Source organism: Erythrolamprus reginae, chromosome 2, assembly GCF_031021105.1.
Source record: "Erythrolamprus reginae isolate rEryReg1 chromosome 2, rEryReg1.hap1, whole genome shotgun sequence".
NCBI lineage: Eukaryota > Metazoa > Chordata > Lepidosauria > Squamata > Dipsadidae > Erythrolamprus > Erythrolamprus reginae.
In genome coordinates this window covers 320,744,979-320,766,990 of record NC_091951.1, presented here as the reverse complement: position 1 = coordinate 320,766,990, position 22,012 = coordinate 320,744,979, and the positions used below count along the sequence as shown (strand labels likewise).

The window sequence follows — 22,012 nt, the reverse complement described above, 5'->3', positions numbered from 1 at the left end:
TAATACATTATATACAAACAGCTTTCTTGAGAAGTCCATAATTTTGAGAAACGTGGAAGGGAAAAAAAAAGGGAAGACAGCCAGGAGCAAGGTGGATGGGCATGATTACAGCAATGATGGCTACATAGTTGGAAGACTGTAAAAGCTGTTTTGGGGACAGGTCATTCAGGAGAAGCCTATGTGGCTTTTAACAATGACTTGATAACACAATTTTTCTTGTGTTTATGCTCAGGCAGTCAGTGGGATATGAATATCTGCTTAAGTCTTTTGCTTACGTGAGATCAGATCAGTTTCCCATTCATTCATTTTCTCTATATTTGCATGTGATATATATATATATGATCGATCTGCCCCTTTCTTCAACTCCGGCGAGCGCTCGGAGAAAACCTTCTCACAGCGGAGGTCGGAGAAGATTCTTTGGAACGTCGGGGGTGCGTGCGCGCGCGCGCCCTATCCCCCAGCCAGCCTACCCGGAAAAGCTTTGCCGGCCTCCGCAGAGAAGGAAGAGAGAGAACAAGAGAGAGAAAGAAAGGAAGAGAGAGAAAGAGATAGCAAGAGAGACAGAATGAGAGAGAGAGAGAAAGAGAAAGAAAGAAAGAGACAGCAAGAGGGGGGAAGGAGGGAGAGAGAAAGAGAGCCAAAGAGAGAGGAAGGAAGGAAGAGAGAAAGAAAGAGATAGCAAGAGAGACAGAATGAGAGAGAGAGAGAAAGAGAAAGAAAGAAAGAGACAGCAAGAGGGGGGAAGGAGGGAGAGAGAAAGAGCAAAAGAGAGAGGAAGGAAGAGAGAAAGAAAGAGATAGCAAGAGAGACAGAATGAGAGAAAGAAAGGAAAGAAAGAAAGAAAGACAGCAAGAGGGGGGAAGGAGGGAGAGAGAAAGAGCAAAAGAGAGAGGAAGGAAGGGAGAAAGAAAGGGATGGAGAGAGAGAGAGAAAGAGGGAGGGAGAGAAAGAGGGAGGGAGAGAGAAATAGAGCGAAAGGGAGAAAGAGAGATTTTTTTTGTCCAAACTTTTTTGCGCCCCCCCCCCCTCAATGTTCCCCAGGATTTTGAAAATGTGAATAATGTGCCGCGGCTCAAAAAAGGTTGGGAAACACTGCTGTAGAGGGACAGACTGACTGAGCCCTCATTTCCTGGCATTTATTTATTTTTATTTATTTATTTATTATTTGGATTTGTATGCCGCCCCTCTCCGAAGACTCGGGGCGGCTCACAACAAGTGAAAAAACAATCCAATACATAATCCAATTAATTAAAATATTTCAAAAATTAAAAAAAAACCCTATACTAACATACACACACACAAGCATACCATGTATAAATTCAACGTGCCCAAGGGGAGATGTTTAGTTTCCCCATGCCTGACGGCAAAGGTGGGTTTTGAGGAGTTTACGGAAGGCAGGAAGAGTAGGGGCAGTTCTGATCTCCGGGGGGAGTTGGTTCCAGAGAGTCGGTGCCGCCACAGAGAAGGCTCTCCCCCTGGGGCCCGCCAACCGACATTGTTTAGTTGACGGGACCCGGAGGAGGCACACTCTGTGGGACCTAATCGGTCGCTGGGATTCGTGCGGCAGAAGGCGGTCTCGGAGATATTCTGGTCCGATGCCATGAAGGGCTTTAAAGGTCATAACCAACACTTTGACTTGTGACCGGAAACTGATTGGCAGCCAGTGCAGACTGCGGAGTGATGGTGAAACATGGGCATACCTGGGTAAGCCCATGACTGCTCTCGCAGCTGCATTCTGCACGATCTGAAGTTTCCGAACACTTTTCAAAGGTAGCCCCATGTAGAGAGCATTACAGTAGTCGAACCTCGAGGTGATGAGGGCATGAGTGACTGTGAGCAATGAGTCCCGGTCCAGATAGGGCCGCAACTGGTGCACCAGGCGAACCTGGGCAAACGCCCCCCTCGCCACAGCTGAAAGATGGTTCTCTAATGTGAGCTGTGGATCGAGGAGGACGCCCAAGTTGCGGACCCTCTCTGAGGGGGTCAATAATTCCCCCCCCATGGTAATGGACAGACAGATGGGATTGTCCTTGGGAGGCAAAACCCACAGCCACTCCGTCTTATCCGGGTTGAGCTTGAGTCTGTTGACACCCATCCAAGCCCCAACAGCCTCCAGGCACCGGCACATCACTTCCGCCGCTTCGTTGACTGGGCATGGGGTGGAGATGTAAAGCTGGGTATCATCGGCATATTGATGATACCTCACCCCATGTCCTTGGATGATCTCACCCAGCGGTTTCATGTAGATGTTAAATAGCAAGGGGGAGAGGACCGATCCCTGAGGCACCCCACAAGGGAGAGACCTCGGAGTCGACCTCTGACCCCCCACTAACACCGACTGCGACCGGCCAGAGAGGTAGGAGGAGAACCACTGAAGCACAGTGCCTCCCACCCCCAACCCCTCCAACCGGTGCAGAAGGATACCATGGTCGATGGTATCGAAAGCCGCTGAGAGATCGAGGAGCACCAGGACAGAGGATAAACCCCTGTCCCGGGCCCGCCAGAGATCATCCATCAACGCGACCAAAGCGGTTTCCGTGCTGTAACCGGGCCTGAAGCCCGACTGCTGGGGACCTAGATAATCGGCTTCTTCCAAGGACCGCTGGAGCTGGAGTGCCACCACCTTCTCGACAACCTTCCCCATAAAGGGAAGGTTGGAGACTGGACGATAGTTGTTGAGTACGGCTGGGTCCAGGGAAGGCTTCTTGAGGAGGGGGCGCACGAGCGCTTCTTTATAGAGTGTTGGAAAAACTCCCCTCCCCAAGGAAGCGTTGGTAATCTCCTGGGCCCAGCTCCGTGTCACCTCCCTGCCGGCCGAGACCAACCAGGAGGGACACGGATCCAGTAAACAGGCATTCCCCTAAGATGACCCAGTTTGCAATCAAACTGCAATGCTGGGCAGGAGGCAAGAAGAAGGGAAGACAAAATCGCTGCCTGTAAGGAAAAAAAAACTGAGCCAAAGCCCAGGAGATTAATAAAGAAGCAGATTGAAAGATAGATGCCCTAATAAGAAAAGACATCAGTGAAACAGCAACTGGAAACTGAGAGGTGTTTATTTTGTCACTTGAAACTGGTATGAGCTAAAAATTGTTCAAGCTATGGAGTAAATGTTTGAAAGAAAATTAGAATTCAGAAGTCCAGTGAGGAACAAACAAAATGAAAAGATAAAGACTTTGACAGAATAAAAAGGCAGCACTAGCTCCCAGGGGGTTCTGGGTTCAATTTAAGGTGTTTATTATTACCTATAAAACTACATGGTACAGGCCCAGGTTATCCGTAGGGCTATCTATTTCCAATCATCATATTTTTCTTGAGTGGATAGTAGCTGTTTAAATATGTGAAATAAAACTACAGTGTTAATTGAGTGGCTATATAAATAGCTTAATAAGTGGTTCTTTTAGAAAGTAAGTATTAAAATATGCTTTACATTGTTGGCCTGCAACATTTAATGAATCTATTTTAAATATAAGTGAATGCTGCCATAGATAAATAGGACAAGCTGTAGATTTTATAACAATTTTATTTACAATTTTATAAAGCAAGGTTTTACTTAAGAGCCATATCTTTAGCTATTTATTGCTGTGATATTCAGTTAAAAAACTGAACAAATATACATAATTTAAACTAAACTTCAGTTGCTTTAATTTCATATAATATCAAAAGAGCATAGATGGAATATTTATTGTAAAATAATGCATTTGTATGAATGAACCTTCAGTGTATTTAGTTTTATGCTGAGAGGAATATCTTCCCACAGAAAAAGGAAATATATATGTATTTGATGGTACAACACTTCTTTTGTTTGTGTATCCTTTAGTACACTGGGCCTTTTCTGTTTTTGCTCTGATAGATGTTTCACACAGTTAACAATTAGTATTAAGAATTGTACAGCACTAGATTTCATTTCCTGAAATATGTTCCTGATTCATACAATGTTAAATGGATTAAATTGAATTATGACTGATAATATTTTAAAGATTACACTACTCAAAAGGGGTAAAGGCCATTTTGATGAAATGGTTAAGACATTGAGTTACAAACTATTGAGAGAGTGTGGGGAATGACTTGAGTTCTAGCACACAGAGCTAGTTGGGTGACATTGGGCAGTCATTCTCTTTCGGTCCCAGGAAAAAGGCAGTGGCAAGCCAGTTATGGAATCTTACTAAGGAAACTTCAGAGCATTCCAGGTAGTCACCTGAAATTGCTCTGAAGTTTCTTTAGTAAGGGGTTCATAGGCTGGTAGTCACCTGGAATTAACAAAAACTTAAAGACACATGCACATGCTATACACAGGCCTACAATATTAAAATATACATGAATTTGAGGATGAAAAGTGAAGGTTTGGTCTCTGAGCTTGAGGGTTGGTTCTCCACTGCATCTGGAAGGAGAGTCCAACATGGGTATTACTCCAATCTTATTGGTAGAGACTGAGTTAGAAATTTAAATATTAATTGAGCACCACCCCCTCTGCTCTTCCCATGAGCCAGTTTTAAAAACTCAGTCTAAGAGTAGAGACATGCTGAGTTTGTTCTGAGGAACTTTGAATAGTTTAATATATAATAAAATGAATGTATAACCTGTTTAATCTGTTTCTTTGTTTTTCAGATAGCAGAAACGAAGTGGAACAGACGGCTGGGGTCTCTGCCCTCCGCGGGCAGCACCCCCAACGATCCTCCTCAGGGGTCTTGTATTCCCCCCGAGGGAACACCCCGCAGAGGAGCAGCCAGCCTGGGGTCCCTGACCTTCGAGGTCATACCAGGGCTGCGAGCCGAAGGTGGAGGGGAATGCCCCTCCACTGGGAGGCTCGGAGGCGATCCGGCTTTGCCGGCAGGGAAGCGCCTCTCAGCTGTTCGGCGCGGCGGCCGCTGCAGATGCCGCCGAAACCGCCGGAATCGCCGCTGAGAGCTGTGGCCAGCGGAGCGCCTGGAGAGACAGCTGCCTCGCCCCCGGAGCCTTGGGAAAGGCCGGCGAGAAGGGGGCCAGAGCCCCAGAGGCTGCAGGACCCTGGGGACTTGCTCGGACGCCGGGAGGCGCGGGCGCCGCCATTTTTGGGCGCGGAGTTTGGGCGTCGCGTCATTAGGCGCAAAAACGCCCCCCCCAGGCAGCAAAAGAGCGCGAAGAGGCCAAGCAGCCCAACGCGCAGGCGCGGGCCCAGCAGGGACCCGGACGCCATTTTTGCTTGACGCAGTGAGGCTGCAATTACCGGAGGTCAAGCTAAGTGATTTGGAGGCATAATTGGACACTGTGAGTACCATGGATGACCGGCAAGGCCCCGATAAGCCCGAATCCCCTCGGCCAACAAAGGATAAGGCCAAAGGGAAAGGAAAAGAGAAGGCAAAACCCTCTCATTCCCCTGCCTCCATCTCTTCCATTAAAGAGGCTGAAAAGCGCATCAAAGCGCTCGAAAAGAAGCTGGAGGCCGCATTGCAAGCATCTCCAGCGGGCCTGCCGCCAGCCCAGAGACAGGGGCCTGACCCCATGTCGCCCCCAGCCACCTTTGGGCCTATGGGAGCTCCACCTGCCGGGGATTGGTCCCCAGATAGACAGTTTTTGCCCATGCCTCAGGCCATGCCATCCCCCAGCACTTCTTGGGCCAGACCTGGATCAGCGGGGCCCTTGGGGAGAAGCTCCCAGGAACCATCAGCCACCTTTACCCCCACTGCAGCTGGATTGAGATCACAGCCGGGTGCGTGGCAAAATTTGCCCCCAGATCTGCAAGACATCATAGCCAGTGCCTATTCGCAAAACATGGCTATGGGGGCACAGCAGTATGGCAGGCAGCATCTTCACTCAAAGGAATCGTGGTCAGCTCCACCCCCCTCGGGTTTGGGGTCTTTGTTGGAAGAGCCAGCTCAATTTGAGGACAGCGAACCGGAGTATGGCTTCTCAGAGGATGAGGCGGCGCCAGAGCAGACACCTACGGTGGGTCTATTCAAACCTACGCTGTTTAAGACTCTGTTATTCAAGGCCAAGCACGTAATGAACCTCCCTGGTTCAGAGAAGGCCACAGAGACCACTGAGACTGGCAACACTTCGACCACACTTCTACAAGAACCTCAGCCCGAGTCTGACCACTTTCCTGCTTCGGACATCTTTATAAAAGGAATCAAAAGGCCCTGGCAGTATCCTGCAGCAGCCCAGGGACCTACCAACTTGGAGAGGAAATTCTATACCTTCGACGAGGAGGTAGAGAAACTATTGGAATTTCCCCCAATCGACCAACCGGTCGTGACGCTAGTTTCTAGCGCATTAGTACCTTCAGAGACAGGTGACAGCCTGAGACCTGAAGAGAGAAAAACGGAAACGTTGCTGCGCAAGACACATCAGATGTCTGGCTGGAGTTTCAGAGCGGCTGCAGCTGCATCATTCATCAACCGGGCATCGATGTTGTGGATCCAGGAGATGCAGTCCCGCCTTGGTCCAGAGGACGGACGTCTTCGTCAGGATCTGAGTAAGCTGCGGGCGGCGACGGAATTCTCCGCAGACGCCACCTTGCATGCGGCCAAGTTTTCCACCAGGAGCATGGCCGCAACGCTGTCTTCCCGCCGTCTGCTGTGGCTACGAAACTGGCAGGCCGACCTCAAGTTGAAATGGCGGCTGGCATCCGGTCCTTTCCAGGGCTCAACCCTGTTCGGTGACCTGTTGGAGAAGGTCCTCGTGGAGGACAAGGACAAGAGAAAAGTCCTCCCCAGGTCCAACCGACGACAGGACCGTAGATCCATGCCATACTCAAGGCGCCAGTCCTTTCGTTGGGACACATCAACCAACTCCGGCCAGAACCAGCGCTCCTTTGCTCAGGGCCAGTACAATCCACAGTCCTACAGGAGCGACCGAGGTGCCTTTCAGGACAGGCCAAGAGGATATCAGCAGTCCAGAAGGCCATTCCGTGGTGGCAACCAACGAGGATTTAAACGTAATTCGAAATGACTCGGACACCTCACAGCCCTTAGGAGGCAGGCTCCAGGGATTCAACTCCACCTGGCAAACGACCTCCTCCGACAAATGGGCTGTGGCCACCATCACACACGGTCTCAAGTTGGAGTTCGTTCAGTCTCCTCCCAGTCGCTTTTTGCACTGCCCGAGACTAAAGGACTTTCAGAAAAAGTTACAGCTGCGCAAGGAGATCACACACCTGTTAGACATACAAGCCATAGAACAGGTCCCACGGCAGGAGGAAGGCCAGGGGTTTTACTCAATGATATTCATCGTACCCAAGGCCTCCGGGGGCTGCAGGTTGATATTAAACCTGAAGCAACTGAACCTCTTCATAAGGTACCGGAGGTTCAGAATGCATTCCTTACACACTATCTTGGCTTCCGTCCGAGCACAGGACCTTTTAACGTCCATAGACCTCAAGGAAGCTTACCTGCACGTTCCCATACATCCAGAACATCGCAGGTTCCTTCGCTTCTGCTCCGAAGGGAGGCATTATCAATACAGGGCAATGCCGTTCGGCCTTTCATCGGCCCCACGCACCTTTACCAAACTGCTGGACGTGTTGACAGCCAACTTGCGAGCACGATCCATCAGGTTGATGGCCTACCTGGACGACATCATCATCTTGTCCAGGTCCCAAGCAGCGGCGAAGAGAGACCTCACCGAGACCATACATACACTACAAAGTCACGGCTTTACCATCAACGTAAAAAAGAGCCAGCTCACGCCCACCACCAGTTTACTTCACCTTGGTGCGGTCATAGACACTCAGATGGGCACCGTAGCGCTGTCGCCAGAACGGCAGAACAACATACGACGCTTGGTGTCCAGCATCCACCGGGGACCAGTGCCCCTATCTCTACTGTCAAAGATACTAGGCACTATGGTGTCAGCGATTGGCATCGTTCCTTGGGCCAGATATCACATCAGGACATTACAATGGTTCCTGCTCCCAGCCCAGAGAACCAAGGTGAGCCATTCCCACAGACTGGTACATTTGCCACAACAGGTCAAGGATTCCTTCAGATGGTGGACATCTGCCGCAATAGCCATCGGATCTCCATTCTAGAGGCGGAACCAAGTCATCTTGACCACAGACGCCAGTCTTACAGGATGGGGTGCCCACATCGGGACACAGATGGCTCAAGGGCTGTGGAGGGCGGAGGATTTATCGCCCGTCAACATAAACTTCTTGGAATTAAGAGCAGTATTCCTAGCTCTACAGACATTTACGACCTTGGTCCAGGGAAGACACGTGTTGGTGCTCACGGACAATGTCGCGACCAGGGCCCACTTGAATCACCAAGGGGGCACACGGTCGCAACGACTCATGAGAGAGACAGAAAATCTCTTCATCTGGGCCGAAAGTCATTTGCTCTCTCTGTCAGCGGAACACATTGCGGGAGTCAGCAACATGCAGGCGGATTGGCTAAGCCGGTCTACCCTGGATCCGTCGGAATGGAGACTAGATCCGAGCATCTTCCGACAGATGGTCGCCAGATTTGGAGCCCCATCAATAGATCTGTTTGCGAGCTCCCAGAATGCTCAACTGCCAAGATTCTACACACGGTTTCCAGAGCCCGGGGCGGAGAAAGTCAATGCCCTGCTGACACCCTGGCCGCCAGGCCTACTGTACGCATTTCCACCAACGAACCTGATTCAGCGAGTGGTGGACAAGATTCTACGGGAGAAGGCAGAGGTACTACTGATAGCGCCTCATTGGCCCCGGCGCCCGTGGTTCTCCGATCTGGTGGCATTGTCAGTGTCACCCCCATGGAGGATCCCAGACCGGATGATATCGCTGAGCCAGGGGAGTCTACAGCATCCAGACCCACAGTGGCTCCAACTAACCGTCTGGCACTTGAGCGGCTCAGACTACGACAATTAAAATTACCTGACAAGGTCATTGATACCATACAGGCCGCAAGGCGTCCTTCAACGTCTCGCATTTACCAGACGACATGGGCAGCCTTTTGCGGTTTTTGCGACAAACAGCGGGTTAACCCTAGGACGGCGTCGGTGATCACTGTTCTTGAATTTTTACAAGCAGGACTTGAGCGTGGGTTAGCACCGAACACACTAAGACGTCATGTGGCGGCCCTTTCCACCATGATACCAGTGGAGGACGTAAGATCCTTGGCTTACCACCCTTGGGTGAAGGATTTCCTGCGAGGAGCATCGAACCAACATGCCCCGCCAGTTCGGAGATTTCCATCGTGGGATCTCACACTAGTCCTCAGGGCCTTGTCTAAACCACCGTTTGAACCTTTGAGGTCCATATCACTACGACTATTGTCTCTTAAAACAGCCTTCCTAGTTGCGATTACGTCTGCACGAAGGGTGTCGGAACTATCTGCCTTGTCGGTAAGGCCGGACCTTTGCATTTTCCACCCGGACAGGGTGGTGCTGAGACTAGACCCGTCCTTCATACCGAAAGTTAATTCAGACTTTCACCGGAAACAGGAACTGATACTACCGGATTTTTGCACGCACGGTAGTCACCCATCGGAGTTAAGATGGCAAAAAATAGACGTGCGCCGTGCGGTCAAGATTTATGTGAGGCGAACGGAATCGTTTCGGCAAACAGAGAGATTGTTCGTTGCGTTTGCACAGGGGAAGAAGGGACTTGGAATTTCATCCACATCAATTAGCCGTTGGATCAGAGACTGTATCGCGGAGGCGTACAGGGCTCGGGGACAACCCGTACCAGCGGGAGTGACAGCTCACTCCACGAGGAGTGCGGCCACTTCAGCAGCCTGGGTCACACAGGCGTCCATAGATGACATCTGCAGAGCTGCCACGTGGGCTGCCCCTTCAACATTCATACGGCACTACAAGTTGGACTCCTTTGCTTCGGCCGAAGCAGCCTTTGGGAGACGTGTTTTACAACGAGTTTGTGTTTCTCCAACGTCCCTGACAAGACCTTCTCCCTCCCATGGGCCGTAAATCTCTGGTATATCCCATGTTGGACTCTCCTTCCAGATGCAGTGGAGAAGAACCGTTGTACCTACCTGAACGGTCTTCTCAATGCACTGGAAGGAGAGTCCAAACCCACCCAGTATGTTTAGGGGTGCAGGGACGCCGGAGTAGGCAGTTAGTCAGTTGTTTATTGTTATAATAAAATTTGGTTATCCTCTTATATGTTTCGTTTTTAAAACTGGCTCATGGGAAGAGCAGAGGGGGTGGTGCTCAATTAATATTTAAATTTCTAACTCAGTCTCTACCAATAAGATTGGAGTAATACCCATGTTGGACTCTCCTTCCAGTGCATTGAGAAGACCGTTCAGGTAGGTACAACGGTTCTTTCCAAACATTTTGTTACCAGGCTAGACAACATCTTCAGCAGCGTTTAGGGAGTGTCAAGTGTTCTTCTGATTATAAAGGCTTTGTGTGGTCAGTAGGTCTTGTGATAGTGAGGTTATGTCAGGTGAGTTCCATCAGGTCAGGGTCTTGTCATGGGTCAGGTGTGGGTGTGTCAAGTGAGGGTCTTGTCATGGGTCACATGTGAATCATTATTGAGAGCCTTGTGATGGGGAGGTTATGTCAGATGAGGGTCACTTGGAGATGGAATGCTGCTTGCGGTTGGTTGAGAGTTGGTGTTGTCTCTGGTTGGCTGTATAGTTGATTTGGATTCTGAGGGGTTCATAGGCTGGTTGTAAGTCGATGTGTCTTTTGAGACATTTGCCACTATTGCAATACATGGATTTTACCAATGAAAAATAATAAATGTCATTTACCAAAATGTAAGTTTACAAATCAGTAAGAATAGGGACCAAAGCATTTGAAAATGAATCCCACCATATGATTAGTGTGCAATTTTGAAGTTTTAAAATAGAGAAGATGGTTATTTTAGACAGGGATATATTCATCCTGATGTAGTAATTATGCAGTTCGGAATGATCTCTAGAGATGTGTATTGAGTGGCATGAGTGCAGAAAGACTAGGGAATGAGGGTGCTGGTGGGTTTGTGCAAGCACAGAGAGGCAAGGGAAAGAGGGTTTGATATGGATGCAAGGTTGACTCAGCCTTCCATCCTTCTAAGGTGGGTAAAACGAGGACCCGGATCGTGGGGGCAATATGCTGGCTCTGTTAAAAAGTACTATTGCTCAAATGTTGTAAGCCACCCTGAGTCTAAGGAGAAGGGCGGCATAAAAATCGAATAAGTAAGTAAGTAAGTAAGTGCAGGGAGGACCACGAAGGAGAGCAGTGGTGGCTCCATATATGTGTTTGAGTGCAGGACAGCTGGGGAAAAAGGACCTGGGGTGGGTGACCCAAAGGAGACTTGGGAAGGAGGGCATTGGGGGGTACATATATATGTGATAAACTACAGTAACACAACTGCAGGTTCCCAGGAAGGAGGGAGCTCATTCCAAGAAGAGGGGCAAGGCAAAAAAACATCAGAGCCCAGAGCTGGATTTTTTGGGAAGGGGAAGAGTTTAGTTTAGTTTGTTTAGTTTAATCAGATTTGTATGCCGCCCCTCTCCGCAGACTCGGGGCGGCTCACAGCAATAACAATACAATGTAAAACAAATCTAATATTTAAGTTAATTTAAAAAACACCACAAATTAAAACCAATCATACATACTAGCAATTTAGAATAGCTACTCCCTAAAATCTCCCAGGCTATATCCATTATATCCATGGTAGTATAAATTTAGCCAGGCGAGATACAGTATTTATGGTATGAGCAGATAGAAAACTGGACCATATTGCTTCAACCTTGGGCTAGGCCTTACAGCCTATGAACAAATGGAGGAAGGTGCAATAATGTGGACAAAGAAAGACTGAAGGAGCTGGGGAGACTTACCCAGTTGACTCAAAACCTTCCCTGCCAGCTTATCTATTGACTTTGCTAGTGGGAAGCCAGTAAGGAAAGCTGCACATAGTGACCACATGATTGCAGAAGGCTGCAATAAGTTATACGTTCAATCTGATTGCCAAATATTTGAATTTTGTTCACATGAGCATGGAGGTGCTGCAGTGGTCACAACTTTGAGAACTGGTTGTAAGCCCCTTTGTTCAGTGCCACCATAACTTCAAATGACTGCTGAACAAATGATCGTATCTTGAGGACTACCTCTATGAAACCTTTCTGAATGGTTTGTGCTTAGTGCTATTCATTTTTAAATTTAATTTAAGGTACTGAATTGACTTTGTTTCATTTGGAGACCACAAGGTTGGCAAATTTTTTCACTAAAGGATCAGATCCACTTTTACCTCTGCAGGTATAGCCATTGGATGGGCCTGGCCTGCTATCATGAGGGATGCTAGTACTATCCAGAAAAGTCGGCCTCTTGCCCAATCTGCTGCCTGCCTGGACGTTTATAGATTTGATCTTTGGGCCATAGTTTGCAGGCCTCTGGATTAGAGTGTTGAAATATTAAACAAAAAAATTAAGAGTTGATACCTAGGTGGTAACTACTTTGGGTTTGGAAAGAAGCCAGGCATATTTTAGGTTCAATTTTGTAAATTCCTTCAATTCATGTTTTCATTCAAACCTTGTGGTTTTTAATTATTTATATTTGTGAACAGTGTGTTCATTAAATATAATAAAACTATAATTTGTAGATGTGTTTGCATAAAAGGGAAACAAATGGCAAAATAGCAGCATGGTATAAATTGTACAAATTTTCTGCATAGTTTAATTTCTAAGGTAATTTTTATTTGGAATGAGGACCGGCAAGCATACATAATTTTTATTAAAAATTCACAGAATGAACTTTATATAAAAAGATATTGTAGCCTACTTCCATATAGGCTACAGTATCTTTTTCATGCCAAATTATTTAATCATGAATTGATTCAGTTAATTTAACTGTCTTCGTCATATGAAAGTTTCATTTGTTAAACTCAGATATTCTGAAAATTAACATAGTGTTTCATTTCCTCTCTAGAAACTGTAATGAAAGACCTTGATGTCATAACAATTCCAAGCAAAGATGTTGTGATGGTACATGAACCTAAGCAAAAAGTAGATTTAACAAGGTACTTAGAAAACCAAACATTCCGATTTGATTATGCCTTTGATGACAGCGCTCCTAATGAAATGGTTTATAGGTATGTATTGTTTGCATGCAATATAAAATTTGATGGTTTCATTTTCTGCAATTTCATGTAACTCTCCAATTTGGATATCTGAGTCAATGTATTCTCATTGATATTGATATGTCTTTTCAACATTATCTGTTAAGCTATCACAAACTAACATAGAGTTTGTTTGTTTGGTTGTTTGTGAGTCTGCAAAAAACTCCAGGCATGTCACAATGAATTTTTTTAAATGTTTATAATGGATGTTTAATTTCATGTAAGCTTCCTTGAGTTTTGGATCTGCAGCTGTTAAAATGAAAACTAAAAATGTAAGAAAATGTCAGTGATATTGATTCCAAACTAGCCAGGAAAGTTTTAAAACAGTGGTATCTTGATACTCAACTGCTTTGAAAGTCATCAAATTTTGACATTAAAACTTTGTATTGGTCCTTATGGTTTGTTTTGTACAAGCTAAAACTTGTCATTATCGGCTTCTTCGTGACTAACTGCAAAAATGTAAATTTATTCAGTGACCAAACAATTTTACACTTTTGACGACTTCTGAAAAGACAAGCAGTTCTCATTGGATATGTTTTTAGTGAAGATGACAGAGTGTGTTAGAGCCTGTGCTGCAAGTTGAAAAAAGGCAGAAAAGGGAAAGAACATCTGAAGTGCAAATGCCTGATTTTCTGTTAAAGGCGGATTTTTCTTCCAGACAACATTCCATATAACCTCTTCTCCATTGCACTTGGAAGGAGAGTCCAACATGGGTAAATTCACCAATCCTATTGGTAGAGACTGAGTTCAAATTAACATATTAACCAAGCACCGCCCCCTGGCAGCCCCCATTAGCTCAGTTTTAAAAACTCAGTCCAAGTGTAGAGACTGTTGAGTTCCTTCTTAAATAAAGATTGTAAATTTCTAATAATGTACCTTTTTAATGGATTTCGTCTTTATTTTTCAGATTACTGAAGATGTTCCAAAAGGGGTCTCTGCCCTCCGCGGGCACCACACCCACCGTTTTCTCCTCAGGGGCCTCTTCCATCAGAGGGAACTGCCCTGAAGAGGCGCAACCCAGCCTGTGGTCCCTGGCCTCCGAGGCCAAACCCGGATGCAAGCCGAAGGTGGGGGGGTCGCTCCCCCCCCACTGGGAGGCTTAAGGGAATCATCGGGATTCCCCGAAGAGGATAAAAAGCTGAGGAGGCTGTTAGCGCCTCTCAGCTGTTAGGCGGCAGGCGCTTTGCCGCTGCCCGCACCCAAAGAAAGCAGGACGGTGGTGGATTTAATCAGGAACCGATATCGGCTCTGAAGACAGGAGAGCGGCAGGGGATGCTTCGCACCGTTTAACACGCTGGGATATCTTCGAAGACCGCGGTACGCCGCGATCCTTCAAAGGGCCGCCATTTTAACCGCCCTTTTCACTTGTGCCCACCATTTTAAAGCAGAGGGCGGGAAATGCCTCCCTAGCCAGCTGGATGACACAAGGAGAGTGAGGGGTGTGGTCATGCCAGCGCATGCCATAGCAAGGCCAAAGCACCATTTTGAGTCCACCTTTGGTACCGAAAGGCATTAACAGCTCCAGCCTGTAGCCTCACTTAAGATTCTCCAGAGTCCTGAGACTTCTGCTAAGCATGAGTAAGATGAAAGTGCATCCAGTTGGGGATAAGGCGGCCTCCCCTTCTACTGCCCCCAAAGCCAAAGATAAGGGCAAGGCCAAAAAGGCCTCACAGGCCTTATCTTTGTCCTCTCTCAAAGAGGCAGAGAGGCACATAATGGCCCTAGAGCAAAAGTTGTAGGCGGATCTTACACACCCCTTTAACAGTGCCACTGCTGCCCAAACGACAGCTGCCTCAGGACTGGGACCCTTCAACCCCTCAGTCCACCTTTGGGCCCACAGAGATACCTGCAGAAAGGGATTGGTCCCCAGAGAGGCAATTGCCATACCTGCTACAAGTCATGCCTTCTCCTGAACCTGCTTCAGCCAGAACAGCATCTAGTCATTCCATAAGGGGCAGGCAAGTTCCTTCAGCTACCTTTACTCCTACAGCTGCAGGACTTCGAGCACAGCCTGAGACGTGGCAGAACATGTCTCCTGCTCTACAAGACATGATCACAAATGCATATTTTCAGGGAATGGCGCCGGGGGTACAACAATATACTCAACACCAATGTTCCCTCTAAATTTTTTTCGGTGTGGGCGGAAAAGTATAGTGTCTGAGCGGCAGTCCCTTCAGGACTGGGCGGCATAGAAGAATGAATGAATGAATGAATGAATGAATGAATGAATGAACAAATTAAATAAATAAATAAATAATCTCTTGCTCTCGTCCTTCCTTTCTTCTCTCTCTCTCTCTTGCTTTCTTTCTCTTTTTCTTTCTCTCTCCCCCTCTTGCTCTCTTTTTTCTCACTTCCTCTCTCTCTCCCTCTCTCTATCTCGCTCTGTCTGTTGCTCTCTCGTTTCTCTCTCTCTTTCTCTTGTTTTCTCTCTCTTGCTTTCTCTCTCTCTTTCTCTCTTGTTTTCTTTCTATCTCTCTTGCTTTCTTTCTCTCTTGTTCTATCTCTCTCTCTCCCCCTTTCTCTCTCTCTTTTTCTCACTTACTTTCTCTCTCCCTCTCTCTTTCTATCTCTCTGTTGCTCTCTCTCTCTCTCTATCAGCGAGGGGGTGTGAGAGAGCTTTCTCCGAGCGCTTCGGGGACGCCTGCCCCACCTCTACTGCAGCCCCTTTGCTGACAGCCTGGGATGAAAGCGCTCCCAGCAAAGGGGCTGTGAGAGGGGCGGGACGGGCATTCCCGAAGTGTGCGGACAAATCCCTCTCGCAGCCCCCTGGCTGGGAGCGCAGATGAGGAAGAGGAAAAGCCGCAGCCACCACCGCCGCTGCAGCCACCGCCGTGGGAGAAGCCGCGCCCCAAGGCAGGAGGCGGAAGAGGAGAAAAGCCGGAGAGGGGGTGGATCGGGCGGGCGGAAAGCAGCGGCGAGAGGTCAGGGGTGCGAGGGGGTCGGAGGCACCGTGTGGAGGCGGTGGTGGTCGCGGCTCCCTTCCAACTATGTCTACTGCCGGTGCCTCCCCGCCCCTGCCCCCCCGCAGGCTGGCAGGGGGATGGGAAGCGCGTGCAGCGCCTTCGCACTTTCATCGTTTCTCGTCCCCAATATCAACTTCCTCAAACTCAAGGCAGTTTTTCTTGCCCTACAGACTTTCACCTCACTAGTTCGGGGCAAACATGTATTGGTACTAACAGACAATGTTGCGACCAGGGCCCACCTAAACCATCAAGGGGGCACGAGGTTGCACCGACTTATGACGGAAACTACGACCCTTTTCAACTGGGCCGAGACTTGCTTAGCGTCATTTACGGCAGAGCACATGGCCGGAACCATCAATATTCAAGCAGATTGGTCAAGCAGGACCACCCTGGATCCCTCGGAATGGCAACTAGCTCCAGCACTTTTTCAACAGTTCATCGCTTTGGGAGCCCGTTGGTGGATTTCTTTGCGACCCACCAAAATACTCAGCTCCTGAGATTTTACACCCAATTTCCAACACCAGGTGCAGAAAGGGTCAATGCTCTATTATCTCCTTGGCCTCAAGGTCTGTTATATGCCTTTCCCCCAAGGAGTCTCATTCAGAGAGTGGTGGACAAGATAATAGAGGAGCGGGCGGAAGTTTTAATGGTAGCACCTCATTGGCCACGCCGCCCGTGGTTTTCAGACTTAGTTGCACTGTCGGCATCCCCCCCCCCCCGTGGAGGATTCCGGATCAGGACGTCTCTCTCAACCAGGGAATCATAAGTCATCCAGACCCCCAGTGGCTCCAGCTAGCTGTTTGTAACTTGAGAGGGACAGACTAAGAAATCAACAATTGCCGGAAAAAGTCATCGCCACCACACAAGCTGCCCGTCGCCCGTCTACTTCCAGAATATACCAGGCAACTTGGGCGGCCTTCTGTTTAAGCACCAGATCAACCCTAGAGAGGCGTCGGTGACTCTAGTTTTAGAGTTTTTACAGATGGGGATTGAACAAGGTCTGGCCCCCAATACCCTAAGGAGGCAGGTGGCGGCCCTCTTAACTATTATACGAGTGGCAGAGGTTCGTTCGCTGGCACACCATCCATGGGTGAAGGATTTCTTTTGGGGAGCCTCTAACAAACGTATCCCGCCGATCCATAGGTTCCCTACGTGGGACCTTTCACTCGATTTACGGGCACTCATGGGACCCCCGTTTGAGCCCCTGAGATCAATTTCACTACAGTTACTATCCATTAAGATGACTTTCCTTGTGGCTATAACAGCTCATCGAGTGTCCGAGCTATCGGCACTGTCTATTCGTCCAGATCTTTGTATCTTTCATCCTGATAGAGTAATCTTGAGATTGGACCCCTCCTTCGTATCGAAGGTGAATACTGCCTTTCATATGAAACAAGAACTTGGGACTTCTGGGTTGCAGCAGCGCTGCAACGGGTGGTAGGGGATAGAGCTCTATCCCCGAACTTCTGATTTTCTTTTCGGAGGCCACTATCTGCGGTCCAATCAGACTTGGAAGGTCCAATTCTGGAACAGGGGGGTCTCTTGGATCCCGAGGGGCTGATCACCACAGTCCCAAAGGAGAGGGATTACCCCGCAGCTCCTGTAAAGAAAAACCGAGACCCAGCCATGGCAGGCTGTCGGCCAGAGCAGCGCGCACATGCAGAAAGAAGGAGAAGCGTTTTAAAAAGAAGTCAACCAGAGAAGATCAACAGAGAAGAAGATAAGGTAAAAGGAAAAGGGAAAAGCTTAGAATCTGGATTTCACAAGATTAATCTTATAAGGAAAGATTTTGACATAAGGTGAACATAGAGAAGTTTATAAGAGTCTAAAGCCACCATGAGTGGAAAATTACTAACCGGAACTTGATTCCTCGTGATCACACTAAGAACAAAGGAGCAAAGGAGTTGTGTAAACTGCATTAATATTTTTTTTCCTTTTTCTATCTTTCTTGATAATCCTAACCCTGGAAAGAACTAAGAACTAAGAAATATACTTCAGTTAAGACTCCGGGGGTTTAGGATTTGTACTTGTATGATTTTTTATAAACTAAAGCAAAAGAAACTGTATTGGCTATTCATTTGCTCTCTCGGGACATATGCAATTAATTCCGTGATCTTAAAGAGACCGTGTGAAAGAAATTACAACGTGAAAATATAAAGACAAAAAGGGCTAAAACAATAAATGTGAAATAATAGATCTGAAATTTAACAACTGACTACATGATGCTATAAAGTTTTGATTGTAATTGAATCAATGCTATTGGAATAAAAAGAAAATTACAAATTGGTGGATTAAATTAAGAGAGACTTAAACTGTATCTGGAATATTTTGATTCTATGGTGGAATAATTTGGACATTGCAATTGGACTTTTGATTGGGAATAACCATGAAGACAGAAGATTCATTTGAAAGTGATTGAACTAAAATTTAGACAGAACTTTTACCTTATTGGATTACAATTTACAACTGAAGATTATTGCTTTCACCTGTGCGAGACTTTCTGACTCTTTATTTATTTACAGAAACAAATTTGAGATTTAAGGACTAAATAAAAGAAGAAAGAAAGAAGAATCGACATTGATATAATTGTGAATTTTTAAAATATATATTACGGGGTTTTTTTCCCCTGGTAGGCTGTTAAGGTATGAAATGAAGCGCTAATTTTTTTTCATTTTCTCCCTCGTGGTCTAGTACACCCCCAACTCCTAATAACCTAATTGTTTTGGATATTGTTTTGGATATTGTGATCTTATACTACATACAACATATTTTTTTCCTCTTTTTATATTAACTGACTAATAACAAATATATTGATAGATATTAGATGTTTATTTAGAACTGTTCATTTAGAACTGTTTTTAAGCTGCAATAATTAATTATATAACGCGATATATAAACTTTATAATTAAGATTTCTTTTTCTCTTTATTTGTTATTTAATTGCTTTGTATTTTTCAATTTTTTGTACTTTGTACTTTTTAATTTTTTTCCATTATTGTGATTTCACATATTTGAATAGATGATACTTAATTAATTGCAAAATAGTTAGATAAATTAGGTTGTATAACAATATTTTGAATAACTATGTATATATTTGAAGAATTTTTCTTTTTCCCTTTTTCTTTTAACATTTAATATTTTACATTTTATATATCCACTTCACTTATATTGATAAATGAATTGTGGTTTTCTATCCCATTTATATCTTACCTAAAAATTTGTATTAAGCTTATTGTATAGTTATATTTAGTTGATTAATTGATGTTTTAATAATTAATTTAGCTAAAAATATCTGGTAAAAGACATGATAAACTACCTAGAAATACTTTAAAGTTATTAAGTACATGCCATTTTGGAAGCATATTAATTTTAGAGGTTTGAGAAATTCTTTCAGGATGTCAAGTATGACAACTATAATTAAAACTTCAAAAAACCAGACCTTGACTCCATCTTCAACTCCACAAGGATCTCCATCGCCATCCCCACTACAACAAAGAACGATAACAACTATGTTGGCCAAGGGAAAAGTTCGGTTCAGCCAACTCTCCAGACCATTCAAGATTCCTTGGCAGTTATTCAAGACTTCATGCAGAAAACAGTGGAAGAAAAGATGGAGAAAGCAGAACAGAAAATTGATGAATTTGAAGAACATAGTAGCATAATCTGCTGTGAGCCGCCCCGAGTCTGCAGAGAGGGGCGGCATACAAATCTAATAAGTAAATAAATAATCAATAGAGGATTTGACGAAGCAATAACTCATTTAGAGCTACAATGCGCCTCACACAGATTGAGATTTCAAAACGTAACTGAAGAAAAAGATGAAGATTTAAGTTCAAAAATGGCAGAAATAATAGGAGAGATCTTACAAATAGATCCTCAAGAACTGATAAAAGAAATTGATGACATTTACAGAGTTCAGACTAGCTATGCCAGAAAGCATAACTTACCACGGGAGGTTCATATTAAGTTCATCAGGAAGACAATCAGAGATGACATTTTAAAATAGACAAGAAATGAAAGCTTGAACTATAAAGGAAAAGATATAATATTAAAACAAGTCCCAAAAAGAGTGAGGGAAAGCAGGAGGGGATATTATTTCTTTACCAGAATATTAATAAAAGAAAACATACCTTTCCGATGGCTTATCCCTGAAGGCCTCTCCCTGTATTTGCAAGCTCCAGAATTTTTTTTATTAGTTATCACAAATAATAAATATAAAAAAGAATATATATTATGTAACAATTCATATTTTAGTAGCTGCAAGGATTATTTTCGCACAAAGATGGAAAGAAATGGAAATCCCCAAGGATGAAGAGGTTTTTAGCAAGATTACGGAATGCGCAGAATTAGATATGATGAGGCGGTTGAATAACCGAGTAGAAACAGAATTTTATAAAACTTGGCAGAAGGTCTATAGTTGGTGGAAAAAAAGAAATGTGTAAAGATGTTAAAATAAAGAGTTTAATAGTTAAATTTACTAGACAGAATATATCATATAAAGATATTTTATAGAAATGTTTACTTTTCTGAATTGATCTAAATTATAATTAGTTTTTCCTTTTTGTATTAAGAAGACTTCAATGCTGAGCGGAGCAACTGTAGCTCCTTTTTATGTTATGTGTTATGTTTTGTCTATTTTATGTTTGTTCGACATGTTATGTCTTTTATTCTGAAAATAATAAAAATATTTTTTAAAAAAAGGAAACAAGAACTTGTACTCCCTGACTTTTGCACCCAAGGCAACCACCCTGCAGAGCTCAGATGGCACAAGATAGATGTCAGACAAGCATTAAAGATCTACATTAGGAGGACTGAACTGTTCAGAAAGTCTGAAACATTGTTCATTTCCTTTGCACGTTGGAAAATGGGGCTTGGAGTGTCGTCACAATCCATCAGTCGTTGGCTTTGGTACTGCATTAACGAGGCCTACAAGGCAATCTTGGCCCCCTCCGCCGGGAGTGACAGCCCATTCGACTCGGAGTGTGTCTACATCTGCAGCATGGACAACATCAAGGACATTTGCTGAGCAGTGACCTGGTCGGCCCCGTCATTATAAACTAGATTCTTTCACCTCGGCAGAAGCATCATTCAGAAGGCGTGTCTTACAATGGGTGTGCTCTTCTCCAGCGACCCTGGCACAGCCTTCTCCCGTCCATGGGACTTGATCTTTGGTATATCCCATGTTGGACTCTCCTTCCAAGTGCAGTGGAGAAGAACCGTTGAACCTACCTGAACGGTCTTCTCGATGCACTGGAAGGAGAGTACAAACCCACCCGGCATTGGTCTAGTCCAGGGACGCCGGAGTATTTGGGTTATCTTAAAGTTATATGTTCTTTCATGCTGTTGAAAATAAATTTCAGTTATCCTTATACTGTCTTCGTTTTTAAAACTGAGCTAATGGGAGCTGCCAGGGGGCGGTGTTTGGTTAATATGTTAATTTGAACTCAGTCTCTACCAATAGGATTGGTGAATTTACCCATGGTGGACTCTCCTTCCAGTGCTTTTCATTTAGTTCAGTTTGCTACCCTAAATAATTTACATCGTTTTTCTGAATATCAAACTCTTATATTTGCATACCTTAACAAATGTTGTATTTTTTGTATTTTAAGCTAATTTTAAAAATAGAATAGGAGATTGTTGTATAAAATAATTTCTGATCATAGTAATTCTACTGATTCTCTTAAACTCAGCTGCTGAAATTTTGGATAAGAATGGAACAAGAATTGATTGATGTATTGTTGTATGGAACGTCACTAGTTTTTACTTAAATACTAAATATAGTTGAATGTTATTTTCTTTTTTGCTGAAGGTTTACTGCAAGACCACTAGTGGAAACCATATTTGAAAGAGGAATGGCTACATGTTTTGCATATGGACAAACAGGCAGTGGAAAAACCCATGTATGTTTTCCTGTTAATTTCAACATTCTCTGGGTTACCCTTATAGTATCTGCCAATAGGTTCCCCAGCTGTGAAATAATACCTTCTTTAGATTGATCAGATGCCTGGAAATTCTCTTGGAATTCCATT

General features: G+C 45.2%; 1 protein-coding gene across 7 annotated transcripts in view; it reads left to right on the top strand.

The window, feature by feature from the left end:
* KIF2A (kinesin family member 2A) overlaps nucleotides 1-22,012 on the top strand; it is an 89,352-nt gene that overhangs the window by 45,333 nt on the left and 22,007 nt on the right. For all 7 annotated transcript variants that reach the window (XM_070743294.1, XM_070743298.1, XM_070743293.1 and 4 more), the window contains 2 exons: nucleotides 12,832-12,994; nucleotides 21,793-21,883. In XM_070743294.1, the coding sequence (XP_070599395.1) occupies nucleotides 12,832-12,994; nucleotides 21,793-21,883 (254 nt within the window). The remainder of the gene's footprint in view (nucleotides 1-12,831; nucleotides 12,995-21,792; nucleotides 21,884-22,012) is intronic.